Source organism: Tiliqua scincoides, chromosome 4 (genome assembly GCF_035046505.1).
Source record: "Tiliqua scincoides isolate rTilSci1 chromosome 4, rTilSci1.hap2, whole genome shotgun sequence".
In the NCBI taxonomy this organism is placed as follows: Eukaryota; Metazoa; Chordata; class Lepidosauria; order Squamata; family Scincidae; genus Tiliqua; species Tiliqua scincoides.
Genome location: NC_089824.1, coordinates 114826039 through 114850093, shown reverse-complemented (window position 1 = coordinate 114850093; position 24055 = coordinate 114826039). Strand labels below are relative to the sequence as shown.

General features: G+C 50.2%; 1 protein-coding gene across 1 annotated transcript in view; it reads right to left on the bottom strand.

Moving 5' to 3' along the window:
• Nucleotides 1–19421, bottom strand: part of LHX4 (LIM homeobox 4) — a 75340-nt gene extending 55919 nt beyond the window's left edge. Inside the window, exon 1 of the mRNA XM_066624972.1 lies at nt 19346–19421. Within this exon, the coding sequence (XP_066481069.1) occupies nt 19346–19421 (76 nt within the window). The remainder of the gene's footprint in view (nt 1–19345) is intronic.
• Nucleotides 19422–24055: the final 4634 nt, after the last annotated feature.

Here is a 24055-nt window from a genome sequence, read left to right as displayed (position 1 = left end):
GTGGCACAAATTTAAGAACACACACAGCAGAATCAAGAGTAGAATCAAAAAAGTTTTGGTGGGATGGGGGAGGGCTTTTGTCATAAGCATTGTCCATGAATATGACAAGTCAAATCCAGCCTCCCCCTGGATCCTCAGAATTTATCACACACCACAAATTGGTATATTTGTGGAATTCTGCTAAGCTTTGAGTGCAAGCTTTCAAGGTCTCCTTTCCAATTGCGACAAGGACTAGAAACATAAATAAGCAGACAGAAAAATTCATTTTTTTGTGTGTGCGTGAGTTCACTGACAGTTTGAAAGTGGATGGAACTGGAAGTGCTACAGATACAAAAGCAATGAGAATGGATTAATAAATAATGGAAATTAAAATACAAATAAATGAATTGTGCAGTGGTTTAGGGCTGCCAAGCTGCAAATCAGAAATATCCACCATATTGTTACATTCATTACTGAACTGGCAGGTAAGGCAGTTATACCTTCTTCCACCTTTCCTTTGGTTCTCTAGGCTAGCCCTCCATCATTGCTGGAGGACTTCACAAGAAACACAGAACAGATGGAAAAAGAAGGTGGACAAAAGGGCTTGGAAAATTGATGGGGAAAGGGAAGGGAAGCCTTGCCTCCTTGGATGGGCGTGTAAATGGCCAGCTCTTCACCTGATGTGTTCCAACATTATTCTTATATTTGGGAAGATGATAGGCAACCAAGTTACCATGCAGTAAGAATGCCCACCACAATGGAAGATAGGCTATCTGCACGAATTCAAATGGATAGAATGTATGGACATGGGCTGCCAGAATTTGCTCTCACTACTTTCTGGAAGCTTCTATAAAATATTGCCCTGCATTAGATGGTTCACCTCTGTTCCCATTTCCTTCCCACCCCCACTTTCATACTTTAACTCTTCTCCACTCTCTGGAGAGACAGGGTGCTCCAGGCCTTCTGCCCCTTCCTTATTTACAAAAGAGGGTCCACATATTTCAATGGGAAATACTGTGTATGTGCCATAATTAATGCAGGCTTCGGCCCTATAAAAATTTTATCACCGTGAGTTAGCAGAGACCACATAGGCTCCTGAAATGTCAGTGAGTTATGCAGTTTCTCCCAATAAGTGGCAATGAAAACTTTATAGCATCCCTACCACTGCAGATTTTGTTTATGCCACGGATTTTAGTTGTCCTTTTCAAAAGAAAATAAAATCCTGCCCTGTTTTCTCCTTGAAGTGCATTAGTTACCATGGAAACAGTGATGTCACTGACACGGGTTGGTCTTAATGACATCCAAGAATGGTTACTGAAGCAAAAGGAAGTTGTTTCAGAGCCAGTGTTAGGGAATCTGGTCCAGTTTGGGTGCAGGAAATTGGCATGAGCATAACATGAAATTGGGCATATTGTCAGAATTTAGCTGTTGACAAAGACATATTTGGGGGGACTGCTTGGGGTCTGTCATCTTTGCACTAGTAACAGCCCCTATGCAGCCTTCAAAACTCCTGCAACTAGTACAGAGCCCACCTGCTTTCTCTTTTGTCCAAATTGCATTCCCATTTGTGGCTTCCCTTCCTGTTCCCTTCTATTTTTTCCTCTTTTATTTCCTCCAGATTCCAGCTTGATATTCATGTTTACCCTGCAGCATTTGATGAGAGAAATTTGAACTGGTGGGGCTGGTGGTAAAAGAATATGCCCTTGTTTTTCAAGTGTTCTGATTCTGTTATGTTCACACAAAATATTAAAGATGGATTTTCTTTCAAATCATAATTGGTAGCTTTTTATGAAATTTGTTTATGAAACAGTATACTGGCTCTTTAAAAAGGTAGGTAGAATAATATGCAAATTTATTAAAATTTAATCAAGCATTTTCATACTGTCTTTCAATTGATGAATTGCCGGGCAGTAAATGTACTTAATAAATCTGTTCAATTAATTAATTAGCCCTAACAATAATGAATTTGATGTCTCAATTGCCAAAACGCAACCCTTTAAGAAAATGAAAAACCACATTTCAAAAGATGCTTATCAAAACTCATGTTCTGCTGGCAAAATACAGTTTGCAGGCAGAAACCAGATTTTGCTAATTGGTCAGAAGTTTCACACAAGTAAACATGTGACTTGTTTGCCGAGCCTTAATTATTAGAATACCTTTGGACTGAAAATTCCACCACATAGTGCATGCATCTTTCCAACTGCATTTAAAACGCCACTTCCATTCCTCTGATCATCTGCATCTATATCCAACTATTACTATTTTTAGTCAGATGTGTCTAATAAAGGATACAAATAATATCAACCAACACTGAAATGTAATTGATCATATATAACACTGTGTTCGCTCATCCACATGCACACACAGATCCCCTAGCCGTGCATAATTATTCCTTTGTTTCTAGGCATCTTAAGAAAACAAGGTCTCAGACTTGGAGGTGTGGCAGTCAGAACCAGATGCCTTACTCTCTGCACCAACATGGCAGCTTGTCAGAGGTGGGGAGGTAGTCTCTGCTGTACCAGTTCCACCAGTTACCTGATGGCCAGAGAGTGTTGCTGAAAGTAGTGCATGTGTCAACAGTTTGCCTGAAACTGCTTGCCAAGTCAATGCTTACTTCGCCCCCAAGCCACCAGCTATGCCATTGCTATGGCAATAGTAGTGATTAAAGGCCCAGTCCTAAAGGTGAGGATGCAGCCGCCAGGTGCAGTGGCACCAAAGCAGCTGCTGCTGAATCCTGCAGCACCAAGGCAGCCACAAGAGGGCTCTTTGAGGGAATGGCGCCTTTCTCCCTTTCCCCTGGAGAAAGGCCCAAGCCCCACAATGGGGCTTCTCAAGTCTGTACCCGCTATTTTGTGGGTGCAGACTTAAGAGACTCCATGTCAGGCCAGAAGGCCCGATATGAAGTTCTGGATTCAGTGGAGCAGAGCTCTGCCGATCCTGCCCCTTCCCACCCCACTTCTTTTCCCGCCCCAACAAAACTTACCGCTACCCAGAGATCTTCCTTTGCTTCAGGCAGCATGTGGCTGGCACTGGGCTGGCGCCAGCACTGATTTAGCAGAAGGTGTTGCAGGTGTGCCTTTCGCACACATTCGCAACACCCAGAACCGGTGGTAGGAGTTTACCACCAGTGCTGAGCTCATGCTCAGGATTGGGCTCTAACTGAAGCAATGGTTTTGATGTAAAGTTTAAAAACGTGTGTGTGTGTGTGTGTGTGTGTGTGTGTGTGTGTGTGTATGGGAATAGATTTGGATCCAGGACCTCATTGTCATTTTTATCAACCACAATGAACTGACTGTCACTTAGACCCAATCCACACATTATGCAGAGTGATAATCTACCAATTACAACCTCAATCAACCACTTCACTCCTCCTCATGTATAGACTGGGGTTTTGAGCAAAAAGCAACTGGCCTAAGAATGAGCTTCATGACTATATGGGAATATTAAACCAAAGTCTCCTTCATCCTAAACTGACAATCTAACCTCTGTACCAGCCTGGCTTTCATTTCAAATGACCAAACTCAGAATGCCTTTTGTTGTTCTGATTGCTATGAATTTTATTGTAGGCTGAAATTATGACTCATACAGTGCTTTGAACAGTAATAATAAGTTTTTATTAAATGTAATGCCCAAACTGACTCCAGTTTGAATTCTTCAGTTTGACTCTTCAATTTGAAGAGTTGAAAATGGAACAAGTCAGGGTATAGTGCTATGATATCCTTCATCAATCATCACAATTTCACCCATGCCAGTCTAGTTAAGATTCTGTCAGTGTTTCTATTATGGAGAGGTTCATAATTCAACCCTAAAAATGTCACCTCTGGTTGGAAGATCAAAAGATGGAAGCAATTAAAAGATTGTTGGATTTAAATCAGACTGATTATGATGTTTTCCTCTCATTTTTTAAAATCCAGATACTTCTTGAAAATCAATTTTCTTTTACTTACGTTAGTTTGCACCCTTCTTACATTGTTTCTAGAAGTTTTGAACAAAAAACATAAGCAAAAATGAACTCCTCTGTAAACTTGGAAAAACTCACAGTGAGCACAACAAGAACACTGGAAGTGTGCAAAATAATTTTTTTTTAAGTTCCATACAGCGGATTCCAGGAAACAGCTGTTAGGAGGACTGTTGAGAGCTCTTAGCCATGACAGTTAAACAGAACCTGTGCAGCTCAGAAGCAATATAGCAGATGCTACAGATAAGCAGCAGGAGAAGACCACCATCTTAATGCCCTGCTTGCGAGCTTTCCAGAAGCATCCAGCTGGTCGCTGTTGGAAACAAAAAGCTGGGCTAGACAGCCTGATTCAGCAAGTCAATCCTTCTGTTCTTTCTCGGGAAGGATTTATAATCAGGATAGTGACTTCCTCCATCCCAAAACCTTCATGTGACTAGTGGTTTGAATGAAAATACTTGTATGTTCCTTATTATTATTAACAGCAGCAATAGAATGGACTGAATATTATTTTTGGTACATTTGTTGCTTCCTTTGAAGGCCATATGTGGCTCATGCCCAGCAATCTACGGACTGAATGGTGCACTTGCAGGGGGAACACAGCAGTTTACAACAGCAAAACCAGAAAACCAAGTAGTCACATATAGTTACATTAATTATTCATTTTATTTAAATATAATTTTTAATAATTGGTTAAGTGCCAGATGCTCTGGTGCTGGTTAGTATCCCAGTCTCTTTTGTGCTGAGTAACCAGTACAAAGGAATACAAGATGGCTTATTTTTCACTGAGCAATGTAGCCTGTGAATCCATTCTTCTATCTCGGTGAATAAGGGCCCAGGCATTTTAAAATTAAATAAACAGTGCAGAGAATAACTTTGAGGAGGCCAAACCCGAGAATTCCCTTTCATGTCTATGAGGAACGACACCCAGAAAACATTATTTCAAAACACCAAACATTATTTTGAGAGTCATATGAGAGCAACAGTTTTCCAGATTGTGTTTCTTGTGTGCTGCCTCTTCATGCAGTCACCTTCATTTTATAATGATCAAGCACCAAAAAAATCCTATCGATTCCAAAAGAAACCTTGTTTATTTGCATATTAATGATGCCATAATTCACCAGGCAGCCTCCATCCTGCTACCTCATGACATTGCGTTTGCCTTTGAAGTGACACACGGAGAACCTGTGGTGATGATACAACCTGCTGATCAGCCACAAATTAACTCTGCTCTTTCCATTTCATATAGGCAAAGCACAGTATGGATCACCTCAAGAGCCCAGGGACTAGATTCAGCAGCACAACTTTTTCTCTGTTCTATTCAGCAACCTGTCTCTTCAATCCTGGCCAAGAACACCAAAATGCCAGTGCTCCAGAGCTGCTTTGGCATCCTGGAGCCTTTTGGACACAATTCAAGGTAGTGGGTTTGACCCACCTATCATGTTTGCCTTCTATCATTTTACATGCACTGTGAACTGTGCACAACATGCACAATATTCATGGATTCCCCAGAATTATACCTTGTTTTAAATGTATTTCTCTTTTATCTGTCTTTCCACCTACCCCCACACCATTCCATGCCAACAAATTTCAAATCCTTAACTGGGATATAGAATTCAGAATCAAGTGCACAAATGATACAATGTTCTACTAAACAATTTACATAAATGCTATTACGGTGATTTTTTCTAAGTTCAGAACTATAGCTTCTTTGAAGCAGAATTTAGATTTTATTTTATGTTACGGGTGCAGCATACAAACACATCTTTATGCATTTTTAAGTGGCTTAGGCCCTAGAGACTTTCCCATATGTCAAAATTTGTAGAATACTTGGATCCTATGCCCTTTACTAAATGCCAATCATGTGGCCACGACTATATAAGAAATCCAGAAAGATGTTATCAAAACTTCTGTCTCCTGACATAAGAAGTTCTAAGTTCTTCAAGGTTATTCAAATTGTGCTCAATTTTTGCTAACCAAGGTGAAAATATGCAACACTTTTTTTCACTTTTTGTAACTTGCAGCTGTTCGGACAACCCTACATTTTGCCACCAATGTATGCCCTGGCAGAGTAAAATATGTACTCAGGGTCAAATATCAGTATATAAGGATATGAACTGTTTATTTTTACCGGGTTTTTTAGTTTGTTGGAAACACTTTATTTTGAGCCACAATAAGTTCTCTGAAGCAGAGCAAGACTGTTTTATTATTTTTTTTTAAGCAAAACATTGGTTCAAGTGATGAGTAATAAATTGATTCAAGATTGCTGATGAACTGAAGAGTTGCCCCTTATAGGTTGTCAGTCAACTCAACCCAGAAGCAAAGTTAGATTGCAACTATATAAAAAGTACTTTGAAAGTTAATTAAAGTATTTCAGATTTTACACACTGGTAAACTACAAGCAATCTGCAGGGAAACTGAAGCACTCTGACCTCTAGTCACTCTCTTGTGAATAGCTCCAAATGACTTTCAGAAATTCTTTCATGTTTCTAAACAGGGTCTACATTAGACAGGGGATTTGGGGCACCATTAATAGGGACAGCTTTGTGAACTGTGACATCATGCCCTTTCTCACCCCTTAGTATTTCAGATCACATATGTTTATTCTTTAGAAATAATCACATCCAACCTCTTAAAATACACCTTTTGGGGAAATTTTATCTTTAATACATCAAAGAGCAGTTTTTGAACCTTACCATGACTCTCCACCTGCCAGTGAAACCCAAAATAGAACTCCTGCCTTTAAGAGTGGCTGAGCAGAAGAGACACATGTCTAACCTATGAGACATCATTCACGGAGAAGTTCTGCTCGTGTCCCAATAAGAGAAGGCACACTTCACGAAGTTGTACTACCATACTCAGGGCTGGCCTTAGGGCAATTTGACCAATTTGCCCAAAATGGGCCCTGCGCCTGGAGGGGCCCTGGACTGGGGTGGCAAGTGGAGCATCTGAGGCTGCAGCTGGCACCTCACTCCGTAACTGATGCTCTGGTATGGAATCACCCCTGTCGAGGCATTGCAAGGAGAGCATGGCAAGCAGAGCATTGCTGCTGGATGGCTCGCCTGCCCCTGCGTCTGATTGGCTTGAAATTGCCCCCCCCCAAAAGCAACTGGCAGTGATGATGTCACTGAATGCCTTGCTGCTGGCCACTCATCCTAGAGAGTAGGGGGAGCCCTACAGGAGTGGAGGGCCCTGCGGGGAGGGGAGCACAAAAATGTTTTGCATTGGGCCCCACAGCTCCTAAGGCCAGCCCTGACCATACTCTTGCACAACTCCCACTCATTTTAGCGAGGCCAATGAATCCTGTCCCACGTTGAGTCATGAGAGAGGGAAGAGGGCTTCGACACAGACTGCTTTTCACCTCAGAAACATGTCTTTGGCCAATCCTGAAACCACATTTGAGTTATCCAATTTAGAAAATAATCATGATAAGAGATTCTAGTAAGCTCTTTCAAGTGGTATGAAGATCTCAGTTGCATTTAACTCATGATATGATATAGCATATTTCCTTTAAAAATAATATAATGGAAGACCCATCGGTATAATGGGGATGGAGGACAGGACAGGACACATAGGAAGCTGCAAAATGCCAGTGTCTCCTTAGGATTTCTTTTTATATTAATTATATTAAGAGTATAAATACAAGTACCTTATACAAGTACCTTATATTTATAAGAGTATAAATATAAGTATAAATATAAGGAGGTTTAAGTACCTCCTTTCAGCAAAAAAGTTTGTAAATGGTTTACACAAACAATTCCCTGTCACAAAGAGTCCTACAACCCACAAAGATGCAGCACACAAGCTAGCAAAAATGGGGCAGTTGTTTACCCCCTATTAAATATAAGAGGAGCCCCTCTTAAAAAGTGCCTCCTTGCCGCATCAGCAGGGTTCTTCCAAGGAACTTGGGGTAAGTGGTTCTCCCTTGCCCATTTTGGCAGGAGCAGGGAGAAGGATCTTAAGTCAGTGGAACAACAGCAAAAACATAAATGTAGAATAGTTGAGTATGTTAATAATTTTAAATATAACTTTTTTTCTGCAACATTTAAAAACTAAGTGCCAAGTGCTTTTCAGATATCCCAGTGCCTTTAGTCAGAAAACAGAAAGCCAGGAACAGGTTTTCCTCTCAGTGAACAGATGAGGACGAAAGCGTGCCTGTATGTTGTCCCTTCTATCTACAGGAAAGCTCAAGAGCTAGAGACTTGCTCTCCTGCTGTTTTTATTTAAGGTTGAACTTTCAGAAGAAGGGCTTAAGAATGGCTATCCCTGTCTCCATAGGCCGCCACAGACTTGTACTTGACCAACAGACTTCAGAAAGTGCATTTCAGCAGATAAACTGAGACATGCAGATAATTACTTCAAAATTACAAGAATATGCATCAGCGGACAGACATCCCCTCTCCCCCCAAAAAGCCAAAGGGACCCTGAGAAAAGGCCAAAGTTGGGAAAGCTATTATCATTTTTTCAAAACAACCACAGGTAATACCTCAGCAAAATTAGGTCAATAAAGGAAATTCTCTCAGAGCTTCATCTGAAATTCACAGACATTCACAGGATTATGTTCCTGTCTCTACATCCACATAATATGCACTAGGACTGTACTGTTGTATGACCTTGGAAATTCCAAACTGTCCTGTTACACCAGTGATTCCCAACCTTTAGTAGCCCATGTACCACTGAAGCAAAAATTGGAATTGTCCTGGACCACATGCAATCCTTCCACACACAAAAATATACAATTAAATTTGTAATAATTTGAGAAGATTTTTAAAGAGATTTATTATTTATAGAGAAGATTTGTCAGTTGCTGCCTCTGTTGCTGGCTGTGACAATGGAAGGTCCGTTCTCCTCCCTCTCTGATGGGGGGGGAGCATAAACTCAGCGAGATGCTGGCAGTGATTGAAGGAGATTTTTCCCCTAAGACCTTGTGGACCACTTCTCAGGGTCTCATGGACCACCATTATGGATTGGCAACCAGCGTGTTACACAGAACTTTGAATATTTGTCCTACACATCTCTAAATGTTTTATCTCCTTCCAGGGACCCTGGTAACTGTACTTTTGTGACTACAGAACACTCAATGTCAGGGAGAAAGCCCACCCTTGAAAGTACAGATGCCAAGAGTCTATAAAGAGATATAATAGGACAGTTAAATCCTCTTTTAAACTGGTTCAAATATATAGTTCTGATTAGACACTGAGATATGAGAATTGTATTCACAATTGCTGTTTGAAAAGGTGTGGTTCAGTAGCTGTAGTTCTAGGCTGAGAAGGACTGAGGCTCAAATACCATCTCCAGTACACATCCAAGTGTGTGAACAATTCGCTGCCTCTGAGACTCACAGCCCAATCCTAACTAACTCTCCATGCAGCAATGCAGCAGCATTGGTGTAGCTACTGCTGTATCCAGAGAGGGAGTTTTGGCCACTGGAAGCTTCCTCAGGGTAGCAAGTTTTCCTGGGGTAAGCTTTCCCCCTTTCCCCTGGGGAAAGCCGCTATGTGTCAACTTGGACTTGCACCAGCTCAATCTCTGGTGCAAGTCTGAGTTTGTATCAGGTCCAGGAAGAGGGGTATACCATTCAGTGTGCGCTGCTGCTGAACCCACCCCTCTCCTGGACCGGATCCACCCTCCCCACCACCACCACCATCACCTGTTCAACCCCCTCTCCACCCCCCTGTACCAGTTTACATGCCCTGGCAGGCGTCCAACGTCCACCACTTTCGGCCTAGTTGTGTTTGTGATGGGTATGAAGCTATTTATGCCAGTGGACCATGTGTTTCGCTGACATCGATGGTGGAATGAACCAGGTCATCCGTTTCATCCTATAAAATGGCAACAGCACTGGTATCCCTTACCCTGAAATTCTCTTACTTCAGTAAACCTCCATTGTCAGGTTAGCTGAAATAAGAGAATAGAGAACACCACTAATTAGGGCAGAATTTGACAGCGAGGAGGCTTGAATTGAAAAGACTGGACATCTTAACTATTTTTCCGGTGTTATTATTAACAACTCCCCAAGACTTTCAATAATGCTGTGGTATTATTTAAGGAGAATGGACGGTCCATGGCTCAGAATTCAGCAGGAGCCAGGAACTGAATAATAAATATTCCAAAGGACTTGATCATGGTTTAATTCCGTATCAGACAATCTCTCTCTAGACCGCTTTCTTTGAGGGCAAAGGCGTGAGCAATCCAGATGCACAGAATTCTGAACCAGCGAATGTGTGATGACATTTTGTGCAACTGAAAGGTTTCGTTTGTTTCCAGTCTCTTTTTGTCGAGGTTCCGTCTCTTACTTCCTGCTCATGATTTGAATTCTGAGCAATGCACAGCTCAGTCTCCTTAATAGGAACACACCAAGGGCGGACTCATCTGCTGTTCATAAACTTGCTTTATTTTTCTTTTCGTTATACAATTCGATGGTTGCCAAACCAGGTCTGATTTACTTTTCTGAAGCAGGATGGAGGTGGGAAAGTGATGCGAGGTCTCCGGCCCGTGGCTCCCCGTACCCATGGAAAGTTTCAGGTTCAAAAGCGAGCTCACCAAATGACTATCAGCAAATGAGTAAATGACTATCAGCAAATGTGCAGGCAGATGAAAATAAAAGAGGTCCTCAGTGAACTGAAAAGGGGCGATTAATAAACGGAGCCCTGGGAGGCGTAGTGTAGGATTTCTTGGTGTGCCCTCAAACAAGGGGGGAAAGGAAGACGTTTCGATTTGCGCTGAGTTGCCACGGAGGAGGGAACGTTGAATGCCTAGAAACGGGTCGGGGTTTTCCAAAGACTTCTTCAGCGTTGCAGATCAGTGCTATTGGGTGGGGTTTTGTTTCCGCTTTCAGAGCTCTGCTTTCCAAACCCGAACCTTCTCAGCGGCAGTTTGGGAGGAAAGCCAGGCACTTCTGGGGGGTTTGGAGAGCCTCCGCTTCCCCTGGTGCCCGCACCTGCCTGGTCTGTACCGAGACCCTCCAAGAGCCTGCAAAACTGGCTTCCAGCGACCAGGGGGCGAGGGCACTGCCTGGACACGCGGAGCAGCCCGTCTCTCCCAGGCCGCCTGCAAGTGGCTCGGAGGAGCAGCACCGACGGGACCGCCTGTTCCGAACCCCTGCTCTCCGATCCCACCTGCAGCTTCCAGTGCTCAGAGGCAGAGGTGGGGCGTCTGCCCTCCGAACACTGCCCGTCCTTTCAGTTTAGCGCTGCGCAGAGACGCGCTGCTTCCCTCCCTCCGGATTCTCTGGAGGCGGCGACCTTGATCACCAAGAGAACCCCGTCCGTTCCTGCCCAACTTGCCAGCACTGCCGCAGCTGCGATGTTCCCATGGCAGGGTGCAGCACTCGCCCCACTGGCATGGCAGGGCCTGGCCTGGCTGCACCCGTGCCGGAAAGCTGGGCAGGACTGGGCCCTGACCCAGGAAAACGCAACCAAGGGAAAGGCAGAGCCTGCGGGCGGAGAAGCCTGGCGGCCTGATCCGCTGCCACCCACCGTGGGTTGGTTCCCTGCCCTGCCGAGCAGGTCAGCTCAGGTCCGCGTGTGCAGGCCCAGGAGTGAGGGAGAGCGTCGCGAGGCTCCAGAGTAGCGCGTTCTCTGGTGGCCACGGACGTCGGTCAAAGGCGGCCCCCGGGGCCAGGGTCACCCAGAGGCGGCCTCGTGGCTTCCTCCGGGAAGCAGCTGCTCAGTAACTGTTCAGGGGGCGCTTCGCTCCGAGAGATGCGAATACAGAACGCGCCCGTGGAAGAGAAAAACCCTCAGGCAGGCACACGCGCGGTGGAAGGAGGGGGCTTCCTCTGAGGGAGATCAAGTCCTGCCCAGGGACCCCAGCGCTGGAAAAAGCAGGGGGGGGGAGACACAGATTCAGAGGGACGGTGCTGCATTCCCGAGCCTCCAACGATGCTCAGCAGCAGAGCAGGTTCCTAAGGGGAGAGGTCGACGCCCCCGACCCTTGACTCACAAACACCCCACCGTCGTCCCCCTCCCCCCACAGCTTTGGTTTGGTCTGGTCTGCCTGGGAGAGGAGCACTGAGGGGAATGGGGGAGCGGGGCTGCTCTCCTTGTGCCCCAAACACTCTTGCCCAACTAGGGGCAGGCCAAGAGGGCTCCTCGCCGGTTGGGGGCTCCAGAGTGGAGACGAGCCCACGCGGCGGGGGGGGGGGAAGCACCTCGTTGAGTCTTTCGGTCACTGCTAGGTGTCTCCGGTTGTCTGCCCGAGTGGAGAAAGCGGCCAGAAGCCGGGCGAAGGCGCGCCCCCCACCCAGCCCTTCAGTCGCGGGACCCCTTCAGTGGCTTCCCCCCTGCAGCTGGGGGCACGAAGTGACAGTGCGCGCCCTCCATGGGGAGTGCCGCCCCCCCTCCCAGCCCAGCTGGAGCAGCTTCGCATCAGGGAATGGGGGAGCAGAGCGCAGGGGCCGGGATCTGGAAGGAACCCAGCGGCGGGGTCTTTGGAGCTGGAATTCGGACCCCAGGAATCGAGGGGGAAGAGGCGCGCTTTATCCATTCCCACCCGCGCTCCTTTCTCCGTGGCTTTCGCCCCGCCCGTCCCCTCGGAAGCCGACGTGGGGTGGGTCGCTTCCTTCCCTCGGAAGAGGCTCCTTCTCCAGCGTGGAGGCTTCTCTGGGGGAACGCGCCTGCGGGCGCTGAAGCCGGGCACGGCACAGCACAGCAAGTTAAGTCGAGGACGCAAAGCGGGGCGTCCAAGAACGATGCCTGACTCGGGGAGGGAGGAAGACCCGCAGGACGGCCCTGCACTGGAAAGAGCCGGGGCTGCGGCCACCCACCTTTCAGTGGAACCAGGCGGGCTGCGCCCTCAGCCCGCGTCCGACCAAGGGGTTTGGATTGGGAGAGGATTGGAAAAGTAAGAGGCGGGAGGGGGCTGAAGCGTTCGTGACCCCAAGAGGCGCATTCCAGGAAAACCTCGCCCTCCGGCTGGACGGCTGACCACGCGAATGGCCGGAGGGGAACCCCGAGAGACCACACCGGAGGGGCGGCCGCCGATCCAGCTGCCCTCCGCCCCTGAGGCTCCTAGGCCTCCTTGGCCTTGGCCTTGGGCCTTCGCGGGCTGGAATGTAGCTGGCGGGAAAGTGAGAAGCGGAAGCTCGGAGGTCAGACCCGCGCAGGGGGAGCAGATACGAAGGGGGACGGAGTGCCTCTGCCTTGAACCACTGCAGAGAAGAGGGAATGTTGGCAGGTGCAGCTTTGGAAACCTTCCATGTTGAGCTGAACCTGCCCAAATTCCCTCTTCTCTGCAGTGGTTCAAGGTACGGGCACTCTGTCCTCCATTGCATCTGCTCACCCTGGACCCGCGCGACCTCCTTCTCCTCCTCGATCCGTCCCTCGATCTTGCTTGGCCCCGATCCTTTTCCGCTAAGCGCTACAAAGGCACTGCGAGGAGGAAGGGGGAACTGAGCCCGCTCCTCCTCCATCACGTCCGGTCTTCTGGATGGGGAAATCCATATGAGAATCGTGGTGGAAGGGGAGAGAAAGCGCACTGATGGCAGGGGGGAGCCGCCCGTCGCTTTTTTACACTGAAATGGTTGCAGAGGGTGCTACAGAATTCAGTTAACGGAAGGAGGTGTAAACTGGCGTTCTGTCCCGCTGGTTTTGGACTCAATGGCAGGGCTGGACCCATCCCATTTCGAAGGGCTGAGGGCCCAATCCTATCCCACTTCCCAGTGCCGGTGCAGCTGCAGCGCAGCCCAAGGCAATCTCGAGGGGGCCTCCCTCACTACTCTCCCCCCACAGAATGCAGCGCACACCCGGCTGCACCTGAGTTGGAAAGTTGGGTAGGATTCGGGACTGAGTAGGGATCAAGAAAGGAATAGCCTGCAGTTCCAGAGTCCTCCTCCTCCAGGCTGCACTGAAGGCGACAAAGCCCTTCCGCTTCAAATCAGAGGTTGTCCAAATGGTTCCAACCAGCGATTCCCTCTCACAGTCTCCTGCCTTTTCAATAGAACGGTTCCAGGTTATTGCATTCTTAAACAAAAACTGCTGCTTGTAGGAAAAGGCGTGTGTGTGTGTGTGTGTGTGTGTGTGTGTGTGTGTGTGTGTGTGTGTGTGTGTGAGAGAGAGAGAGAGAGAGGTTTAGTGAGGTGACGTGGTGCTTTGTTACAGATCCTCCCGCCTACCCCCCATGATTTGTTCTTATAAATTATTTAATTTTTTTTTTAATTTCTCCTGAAATTAATTTCTCCTGAATACCGGGGGAGAAATGCCCGCTATTCCCTTTCAGGCAGGGGGAGAGTCCCTTTCAGAATATTTCATGTGGGCTCTCCGAATGTTCACACCACTGCCTAAGGAAGGGCACGCAGAAAAAGCGAAGTCGGGCAGGGGAGCCTCCTTGAACAAACGCAAGGCAGCCTGCTTTTGGGCCCCAAACGCTTGGACGCCCTCTGCGCCGAGTCCACTGGTTTCAAGAATGGCCCAGATCCGAGAGAGAGAGAGGAGGGATTTCCGAAAAGATTTGCCTGGAAGAAGGAGACCTGCCGGTGGAGCTGAAAGGGACGGGAAAGAAGCAGGAGCCAGCATTCCGTGGGTTTGGAAGGGGACCCTGCTGAAGGAGAGGGAAGGCGAGCCGGGCAAAATCAGTTCCGAAAAAAATGCGCTTCGAACAGAGCCCTGTGAGCCCAATCCTAGGCATGTTTACTCAGAAGTAAGATTCATTATAGTCAATGGGGCTTGCTCCCAGGAAAGCGTGGATAGGATTGCAGCCCGAGCCCAGAGACTTCCACGCAGAAATGGAGTGAGAACCATTGGGGGGGGGGGAGAAAATGCATACGCACAGGGCTGCGATCCTAGGTAGGTGTTCTGGGGAGGAAGCCCCATTGAAGACAGTGGGGCCGAATCCCGAGTAGCCTGCACTGGACTGGGGCTAGACGTCTCTGCCAGGCGGATTTCGACGGGTTTAGGCGCCCTGGAGTGGGTGCGGGATTGTGGCCTTCGGGTGCGCGCGCGCAGGGACCCCAGAGAGGCTCGTGGGGTGCAGCTGCACGCAAGCACAGGATCGCTTTTGTGGGGCGCAATAGGACGGAGGCCGCCCCCCCCCGCCATTCCCCGGGAGGGACGACAGGGAGGCGGCAGCGCTCGCCTGCCCGGGGATTGCGCCCGACGGGAGGAGAGGCCGAGAAGCGGTGGGCGCTCACGCATCAGCGCCGGATAATTGGAATTTAACGGACTTTCTGAGTTATACTCCGGGCCTAATTGAATTCAGCCCATTGACTCTCCATTAGAAGGACTCGGCAGTGACCCCGGCCATAAATTTGGGGCACGCGCTGCGGCGAGCCAGTTCCTGATCTTCGCTTCCGCACGCAGGCCCCTTCCTCCCGGAGAGCCGAGCAGGGGCGCAGCGGCGGGGGCCCTACGAGCTCCGGAGGCAGGACAGGTGGACCCCACCAGAAGTCGGGGCGAAAGCCAACGGGGCCGTTCACACGTTCAACCGGCAACCAAGGCGGACTCGTCCAGCGGGGAGCCGGAGACAGACGCGTGTTCGATGCATTCCCACCTGCCGTATCCAGGGGAAGGTTTCATCCAAGTCTCAAAACGGTGCGCGTGAAATGGCCCTGCCCCTCCCCTTTTCCTTTCCAGAGTACTACAGAAGGGAGGGGGAGGAAACCCCCGATGCGGAGAGTCCTCCGAGGCCGCAGCAGTTCTGGGGCTGGCTTGGCTCCGCCACACCGGCAGCGCTTCCGTGAGCCAAGTGCAAACTCCACGCAGATTTACTCGCAAGGCCGCTTCACCCAGCTCCGCAGGACCTCCGTGCCTGGGCGCCGGGCGGCGGGGGTCAGCGCCCCTATCCTGCACTCACACGCGTCTGAGGCCGCTGACACGCTTACCTGGGACTAAGCCCTGTTGCACTCAGTGGAACCTGCTTCCGAGGAGACATGCCTAGGCGTGGACGGGGCTTCCTCCCAAGTGAGCGTGCTGAATGTGGCCGAGACTCGGAACAGGCTTGGGAGATCCGCGGGTCTTTTCCCAGCCTGTCGAAGGCAGAACGCCCGAAAGGAAAGGATCTCTCCCCAAGCGCCGTTCGGGATGCCTCTTCCCAGGATGAGCGCAGGGCTTGCGGGAGGGCGAGGGCTTCTTGGGGAGGCGCGTCAGGACGGAAGCAGGTCCCAGGTAGGGACGTTTGCTGCCTGCAGGTCCTGGACCTGCGTGCTGAACCCCCTGCGAGCGAAGGCCGCGGGTAGTGAAGTCAAGCCCCCCGACGGGGCAGCCCAGCCTCTTTCGCAGACCAGGCCTGCCACGTCCCACGGAGCGGAGTCTCGAGGAACGGGTATACCGGGTCGAATCGGAGCCCGCTTCCCCCGGCCTAACCGGCTGTCTGATCGGGGCCACGTAACCTCCCCTCCCCAGCGCAGGCCCAAGTGCACTGCGGAGAATTTCGGGGTCGCAGACCGGAGCCACCAAGTCACCGAAGGATCAAAGGGGGAATGAAACTGACGGGGGGGGAGGCTCGAAGACGCCTAGGCGAGGCCCGGCTTCAGCAGAGGACCCTCCACCCGGCTCTCCCCACAGAGTCGGGGTCCAAACACAATCAAGTGCCCCCAGCCCCGCGTTACGCAGAAAGAGCCCTCCTGATCCTGAACTGGGGAGGGGAAGAGCGCGCCAGATGGCAAGGCGCCTGGAGCCCTTCTTGGGAACGGAGGGGCTTGGCTGGCTCCCACAAGGAACCTGCCCACGCCTCGCTTCCAGTCTACACCAGTCCCGCAGCAGGGACGTTTGCTGGGTGGGGAGGCAGGTGAGGCAGAGCCTCCCCACCTCAGTCCTTCTAAGAGTGCCGCTGCCGTGTGAGGCACCCCAGCACCCACAACCCACGCACAGAGCGGGGAGGGAGGGAGTGCAGGCTGTGGAGCGTGTGGGTTGTGGGTGCTGGGGTGCCTCATAAGGCGGCGGTCCTTTCTGAAGGGCTGCGGGAGGGAGGCTCGCCTCACCTGCCTCCCCAGACTCCCCACCACCGCCCGCCCGTCCCTGCCCCGCAGCCACACAGGCTCCATCGACGCCAATCGAGCCCCCACGCGGCCCTGAGAAGCGCTGAGCGACTGGACACGAAGGTTCCCCCCAAGCCCTCCCAGCTCCCAGGCGGCCGGCCAGCCAGGGAGTTCTCCTGCCGACTCTTCGGTCCGGGATGGGGGGGGGGCGGCGGCGGGGCAGCCTGGCGGATCTGAGGCGGGAGGGAGGCAGCGCAGGCCGAAGGGACACTGCGGAGGACAGTCCCCGCACGCACCGCAGGAGGCGATGCGGCGCCCGCCGGCAAGAAGGACAAGCGGAGAGGCACACGCTCAAGAGGCCCGCCAGCACGCAGTCACCGCGGGGGGAGACCAGGGCTCTGATGCGCGGCCCAGTCGCACGACCCGGGGGGTCCCTTGTCTGCCCGGGACGCAACGCCAGAGTTCTCCCGGGGGACCCTGCGACCCGCCGGCTGAAGGATGTGTTTGGTCCACATGCGGGGGGCGGGGGGTTCAGAGGAGGACGGAACGACGTCCTGCCAACTTGACGGTTTCCTAGTGGACAACGCTGTGGACACGATCCAACCGCATGGGCTCCCCACTGACTTCAGTGTGCAAGTTAAACACCTGCTGGTGTTCTCCCCACTGAAGAGAGCAGAGTGACTAACGAGCGACTGGATCAGGTATTTTCTCCCCCACCGGCACAGCCAGCCCCAACGCATTCCCTGGGCCCCTGATCGATCAGCCTAATGCCGGTTTCAATACAACTCAATCCTTTAGCTTGGTTTAGCTTGGTAGCCTCGAATGTGTCCGCTGGCCCCGCTAGCAATGGGCTGCTGAGCACAGACCTCTGGCCATGCAGCACATCTCCCCGTGCGTGTGCATCTCACTAGCAGGCCCTTCTCTCCAGAGAATCTAAAATATGCTCCAAACGCTCGTACGTCTCAAACTCGCCAGGGAAGCGCTTATTTAAGGTCTAATCAGGCCCGGCCGCTGCCTGGTCACTCAGAAGCCAGTCCTGCTGAATCCCATTGGACTCGTTCCCAATGAGCGTGCGCAGAAATGCAGCCCCCGGCTGAACTGAACTCCCACGCACGCGGACTGGCAAAAAGGGTCGCAGTCCTGCAAATACCTACTTGGGAGTCAGTCCCTGCCCGTGGAACTGACAGCACAATCCTATGCATGTCTGCTCAGAAGCAAGTCTCGGTGTGTTCAGTGGGGCTTACTCCCAGGAAAGTGCTAAGGATTGCTACCTTAGCCTGGTCCGTGCAAGCGTACCCAGAAGTGAGTTAAATCGATTGGTCTTAATTCTGGATGAACACGGTACAAATCGGGGCTGAAAGGCGGATATACGAAGAGGTTACAATGAGGTAGACTGCACAGAAAAAACACCGAGTTATACCTATTCAGAGATAAGAGACAAATTCACGCTGAACACAATACTCTCCTTATATGTATTATTCACTCTCCCAGCACATCGCGTTCTCTTCGCCTGTTTCTTTGCATATATACATCCAAAAACAAACCACCATTTAACGGGTGCCCAGTTACCTATTTCTCTAAACTCGCGTTATTTATCTGCATGGGCACACCTCTGAAGGACATGATGTACATTTAAGCATCGTCACTACACGCACAGTAGCTACATGTATCTTCATAGTAGTTTTACACACTTATAAAGATGGCACAGTGCATTCTTTTGACACACACACACGCACACTCAAGCAACGACCCAAGTGTGTGCACCTGCTCATGTACCCATTTACCTTTGCTCTCATCCGTGCCTAGAATCCCAACTAGGAAGGCCACGGCACAGGAGCAATTAACCCGGGGAGCTTCCAAATTCAGCCTAGCCAGGGATTGGGTTTTAAGTACATAAATACGAAAACCGACTGCCAATGAACTGCGCAGCAATGCGGCGGGGGGGGGGGAATCGCTCCACGAAAAAGCAACAAATACGCGCTATTCATCCTCGGGGGCTCCAGCAGATCCCTGTCCCTTTGACGGGGGAGGAGGGTGTAAGAGCCAGGAGGCTTCAGAGGAAGTTCTTGCAAGCCCTTGACAGGTCTCCCCTGTGGATGTGCCTGTCATTCCTCTGCCCTCCCTACAGTGCCTGGCTCTCCTCTGTAAGCTTCTTCCCCGTTTGGATGCAGTTTTTTTTTTTAATGCTGCTATGTCTATTGCAAAAGATTCATCAGCAAGGCCAAGAGACGAGAGGCTGTGCTTCTCAGCACAGCCATTTGTTGAATGGGAAAAACAACCTGTTTACAACGTTGAAACAACACAACGCTACACGCGCGCGACCACCCCCACGCCGACACACAGCCCAGCTACCTCCTGCTCACATCTGAACAGCGCAGTTCTTCTAGCAATCCTCCCTGCACCATGCAAGCCCCCAAGACTGCCAGCTTTCTTGATGATTAAATCAATGAAGGAGAGAGAGAGAGAGAGAGAGAGAGAGAGAGAGGAAAAATCCTTACGTTGCATTGGCACACCAAGAATTTCTGGAAGCCCCTTGACGGACCCTTCTGTGGCGAGTGCTGAGCTTTGCATCATTTTATTTCGCTGTGGAAAGGAGAGGAGACAGATGGGGCGGGAGAAACCCCGGGGTTGGGTTGGGGTTTTTTTAAGGATCTTGAGGAATGAGATCAAAACGAGGCCGCGGAAAGGGGGTCGGGCCGATGGTTCCCGACGCTGCGGCAGGGCCGGGGGTCTGCTTCACATCCCTCGGATCCTCCCGCTCCCCCGGCTCGACTGTATCCTGGGCGGAAAGTGCTGCTGCAGCAACCTCCTCTCGCCGGAGTGCCGGTCCGGGGAAGGCAGCTTTGATTCATTCACACTGCAGGGAGAGGGCGTGACGTCACCCTCCGCAGGGAGGCCACGCCCCCTCCAGCCAATCCCCGCGCGCCTCCTTTCAAAAAACCCCGGGGCGGGCAGGGGAAGGCTGGCAGTGCGGGGGGCTTCCCGGCTGGGAAGGTGGCCCTTCCATGCGCAGCTCTGCCCCGTGCCCCGCAGCCGCCCCCGGCTGAGTTTGGAGAGGCCAGTGGTTCCCAACCTGGAGTGCAGCTACCCCCGGGGTACTTGCCAAGACCTGAGGGGCACTTGAGGAAGAATTAGGGCATGGTGGGGAAAGGCAGGGCTGTCTTAGCCTGCCTGAGACGAGGGGTACGGTTTCTGGAAGCGGGCTGCCAAGGGGGAAAAGCTTGGGAACCACTGCTTAAGCGGAGAGAGTGGCCAGAGCGGCTCAGAACCGCCGCCAAGCACTCCCGGGCGCCCTTGTAGGGCCCCCTCTTCCCTTCGTCCCCTCCAGCTCCCCCGTACTGCAAAGGAACCGGGGGGCTGGTTCACAGTGTCAGTAACGTGACTGCTACTACCACGTGCTCGCCTTCACTGACTGCAGGGTCGGTTGCGAAACCGTTTCGCAGGCACAGAGCATCTGCAGGGGAGTCACCGCGCACGGCCCGACCACGGGGCGAACACGCGCACGTGTGAACTTGCAGTTGTAGCCCGTTCCCCGAGTCTTCTCCCAACCCCGATCCTCAGCTCGTTCTGACGCCGCTCCCAGTCCCCCTGCCTTCCGCGCGCCGCTTGTGTGTGGTCTGCCCCCGGTGGTTCAGCCGAGGGAATCCGACGGGCTTCCGCTCCCCGCTTGGCGTTTTCCCAACACCGCCTTCTCTCGGCACTTCGCTCGCTCTCTGTTCCAGCTGTCGAGTGTTCAGCATGTCCGAAAAGTCATTCCCTGCGACTGAGCCAACCGAGACAGGACACCCTTCCTGCCTGTGCTCCCGGCGCGGTGGTCATTCGCCGTCCCCTCCAAGGCTTGGGCTGCAACCCTACCTGGGAGTAAGCTGAATTGACTGTAATAGCACAACTTCTGAGCAGACATGCATAGGATTGTGCTCTTGGACCGCGCACAGCAGTTCACGTTCCAAGTGGGGGAGAAGAAGGGGGTCGATGCCTTCGCTGTGATCCTCGGGGAAGTTTCGCTTTCAAGCCCACCGACTTTGACAGCACTTTGGGCCCAACCCTATGCTGCTTCCCAGTGCGTCCGCCAGGTAAGGGGACAAACATTCCTTTTCTTTGAGGAGGCCTCGGGACTGCCCCCCCATGCATGCAGCTCACACACCACTGGAACAGCTGCGTCAGCACTGAAAAGTGGGATAGCATCTCGCCCTTTGCCCATTGCAAGAGCAGTCTCGGTGGTGGCCTCCCCGTCCCTATGATTCGGGACACGGTCCCCACTGTGCGTAGCAAGCCCTGAAAGCTCGTTGGATGGAATGGGTCAAGGGAAGCCATCTAAGCGCTTGGAGATTCTTCCCGCGTTGAGGTAACCAGTCCCTGCCTTCTCCTTTGCTGACTTTGCCTGGTTGATTCACAGCTGGACGTGTGAACCTCCGAGGCAGGCTGACCAGATCAAGGTCATTGCCCACACCTTGAACAGAAGAGGGAAAATTGGCAGGTGCCGCCGTGGAAACCCTTCCATGCTGAGCTGCACCTGCCAACACTCCCTCTTCTCTACAGTGGTTCAAGGCAGAGGCACTCTGTTCCCCTCTGTATCTGGTCACAACTGCAGAAGGCAGCCCAAAACGTAGGACATCCAAGAAAATACAAGCTACAACACTCGGATTTGGATTTCATGGGGTTCACTCTATTCCTTATTCTTCCATTTAAAACGAGATGACATCTAATTTCTTGCATCTAATCAATTTATTGCGAGAAGGCTCTGCACTGCCTGCTCACAGGAAAGGAGGACATTTGCGTTCTTTTCCAGGACACGAGGCTGCAAAAGAGGACCCTTCCTGGCCTGGCCACCCTGCCAAGGCAGCAGGGCAGCACCCTCTCGTTCTGTGCGGTCCCTTCCAATCCATGCCTTCCAGCGACTGATGCTGCGGTCGCGCAGTGATGAACAGGGGCGTCCTGGCGACTGCGCGCGCGCGCACACCCCCCGCGACGGCTTCGGGACCCGAACAGGCTCCTGCGCCGAAAGTCCTCGGGTGGCCGACTGGGCTGCGCGCAAGATCAGAACAGGCGGGGCGGGCTGCGAAGCGCAGCTCAACGTGGAAGGGCTGGAAAAGCTGCACCTGCCCAAGTTCCCTCTTCTCCGCAGGCGCTCCGTCCTCCTTCCAGATCGCGTTCAGAAAGACAGGCTGCTCCGTTCACGCGGCTTCCGCGCTGCAGGAGAATCCTGACCCTATTCATTTCCTGAAGAAATGGCATCACTGGGGCTGATTTCCGAGCAAGGAAAGTCCTCAGACTTAACAAAAAAATTAATGATGATCCTTTCCTCACTTTGCAGTTGTTTTACTATATACAGTACTTCAATTCCTTATTATCTTGCCAGACCACTTGTGTGCACGTTGCTTCAGACGTCCTGTTCAGCGAGGCTTAGGCTGAGCTACACAGCCCTCAGAACGCATCCTTAGTCTTCATTGTCTAAAACTCCTTGAGAAGCACCAGGCTGAGGTAGGAGAAGATTGATTCTTTGTATACAAATGAAATAACAAAAAAACTCACACACTCAAACCTTCACACCTTGGAGGTTTTCAGAAGAGGACCAACAAACAATTGTTATCAAGAGGAACTCAAGTTCTCCTTGCACACTGCAATGTTCAAACCTGAATTTCAGAGTCCTGAGCTTGAAGCTTTTTCATAAAGCCATTCTTTGTAATACCAAAATGCAGAATTCAGTTGGAGTATTGGAATGTCTATTTTCTCTTAAGGGTTTTTTTAAGGTATAAGTTTCCCCTCCCCCCCTTGGCTGCTTGCATTTAAGATATCAAATTCATGTTTTTAAAACATTAATTTTAACATTGCTTATAATTCCCAACTGGATTCTCTGGGTAACTATAATCTTCCAGAAATTTGACACTAGGTAAACCTTCCATTTTCAATCAATGGGAAGGAGCGTTTGTTGTTAGTCATTTTCTTCCATGGTGCTAAAATGTTAACATCAATGATTACAAATTGCTCTGTTCTTTTCAGCCATTAGATAAGAGGCAGGGTACCCCTAGAGGGAAGGGGAGAGAGCTAGGATTTCCCTGCATTGAAGAGTTAACCTCAAGCTATCTGCGGATGTGTACAATAATTTATGAAGAGAATTATGAATCTGGCTAGTAAATCTTAGTTGTGAAGGCAAATAATCACAGAACTGAAGAGGCTGCAGTGAATATATGAATCTAGTGAACACTTTTAAGTCATCAATATGCAACACTTCATTTTTCTCTTAACATTCTGTCACATTCCTTTCACTCCCACCAAAGTATTCAGTAAGTGTTGAGGAAGACATCAGGTCTCGCACCAAAAAAATTTCCAAATGTCATGTTTTGATTTAAACAGCTTATTTTTAAAAACTTCATGGGCAGTTTGCTTTTTTCCCCCAGCCCCATTTATTCTCTTGGTAAAGAGGGTTTGAGAACAAATAATCTCAAGAAAATGTACACAGAGCCTACTACATTCACAAGTTGAATACCACATGTAAGAGGAAACAAAGAACTCCAGTCAGGACATTGGACATGATCCAGAAAAAAAGTCAGGCACTTCCAAAGATCTATTGATTTCAAAAGGAAAGATACCCTAGTAATTCTCAGGCTTTGTGAAGGGGAATACTACTATATAATAAGAAATACATTTACTATAGTTTCCTGTGACCCCAGTGTTCCCAGTCACAGAGAAGGCTGCCCTCTGAATTTCTGCAGTATTCACTGTTCTGATTTTGGCTCCTTCCAGTCAACCTCTATAGGTGGTATGCGATTCTGATGCATCAGCTGTCACTGGGTTATTCAATCACTCCTAATCCAGAGAGACAGCAGAATTATCTGTCCTCAGTGAAGGCTACTGGTTGTGTGTCTGCATGAGTCACTGCTCTGGGTTAACCTCTCTCCAATTAGTAAGTCCATACAGCTCACCAAAATGAAAAAAAGAGAGATAAATGGGAAATGCTTACTCTTCAATATTCTTAAAAGTGTAAAACTTTTTAGGCATTAGTGGTGTGACTCCAGTTTTAATTCAGAAAAAGTGTGGAAAAACATGAGTTGAGTTCCATTGCTATAAACATAGGAGTAAGTATAAACATATTTATGTACTGAAATAAATGGGACTTCTGAGTGTTGTGCTCTCAAGCACATTATTAATTCTCCCCATTTAAGTTTATGAAATTTTCAAATGCTGAACTCTAAATTGATTTTGTGTAG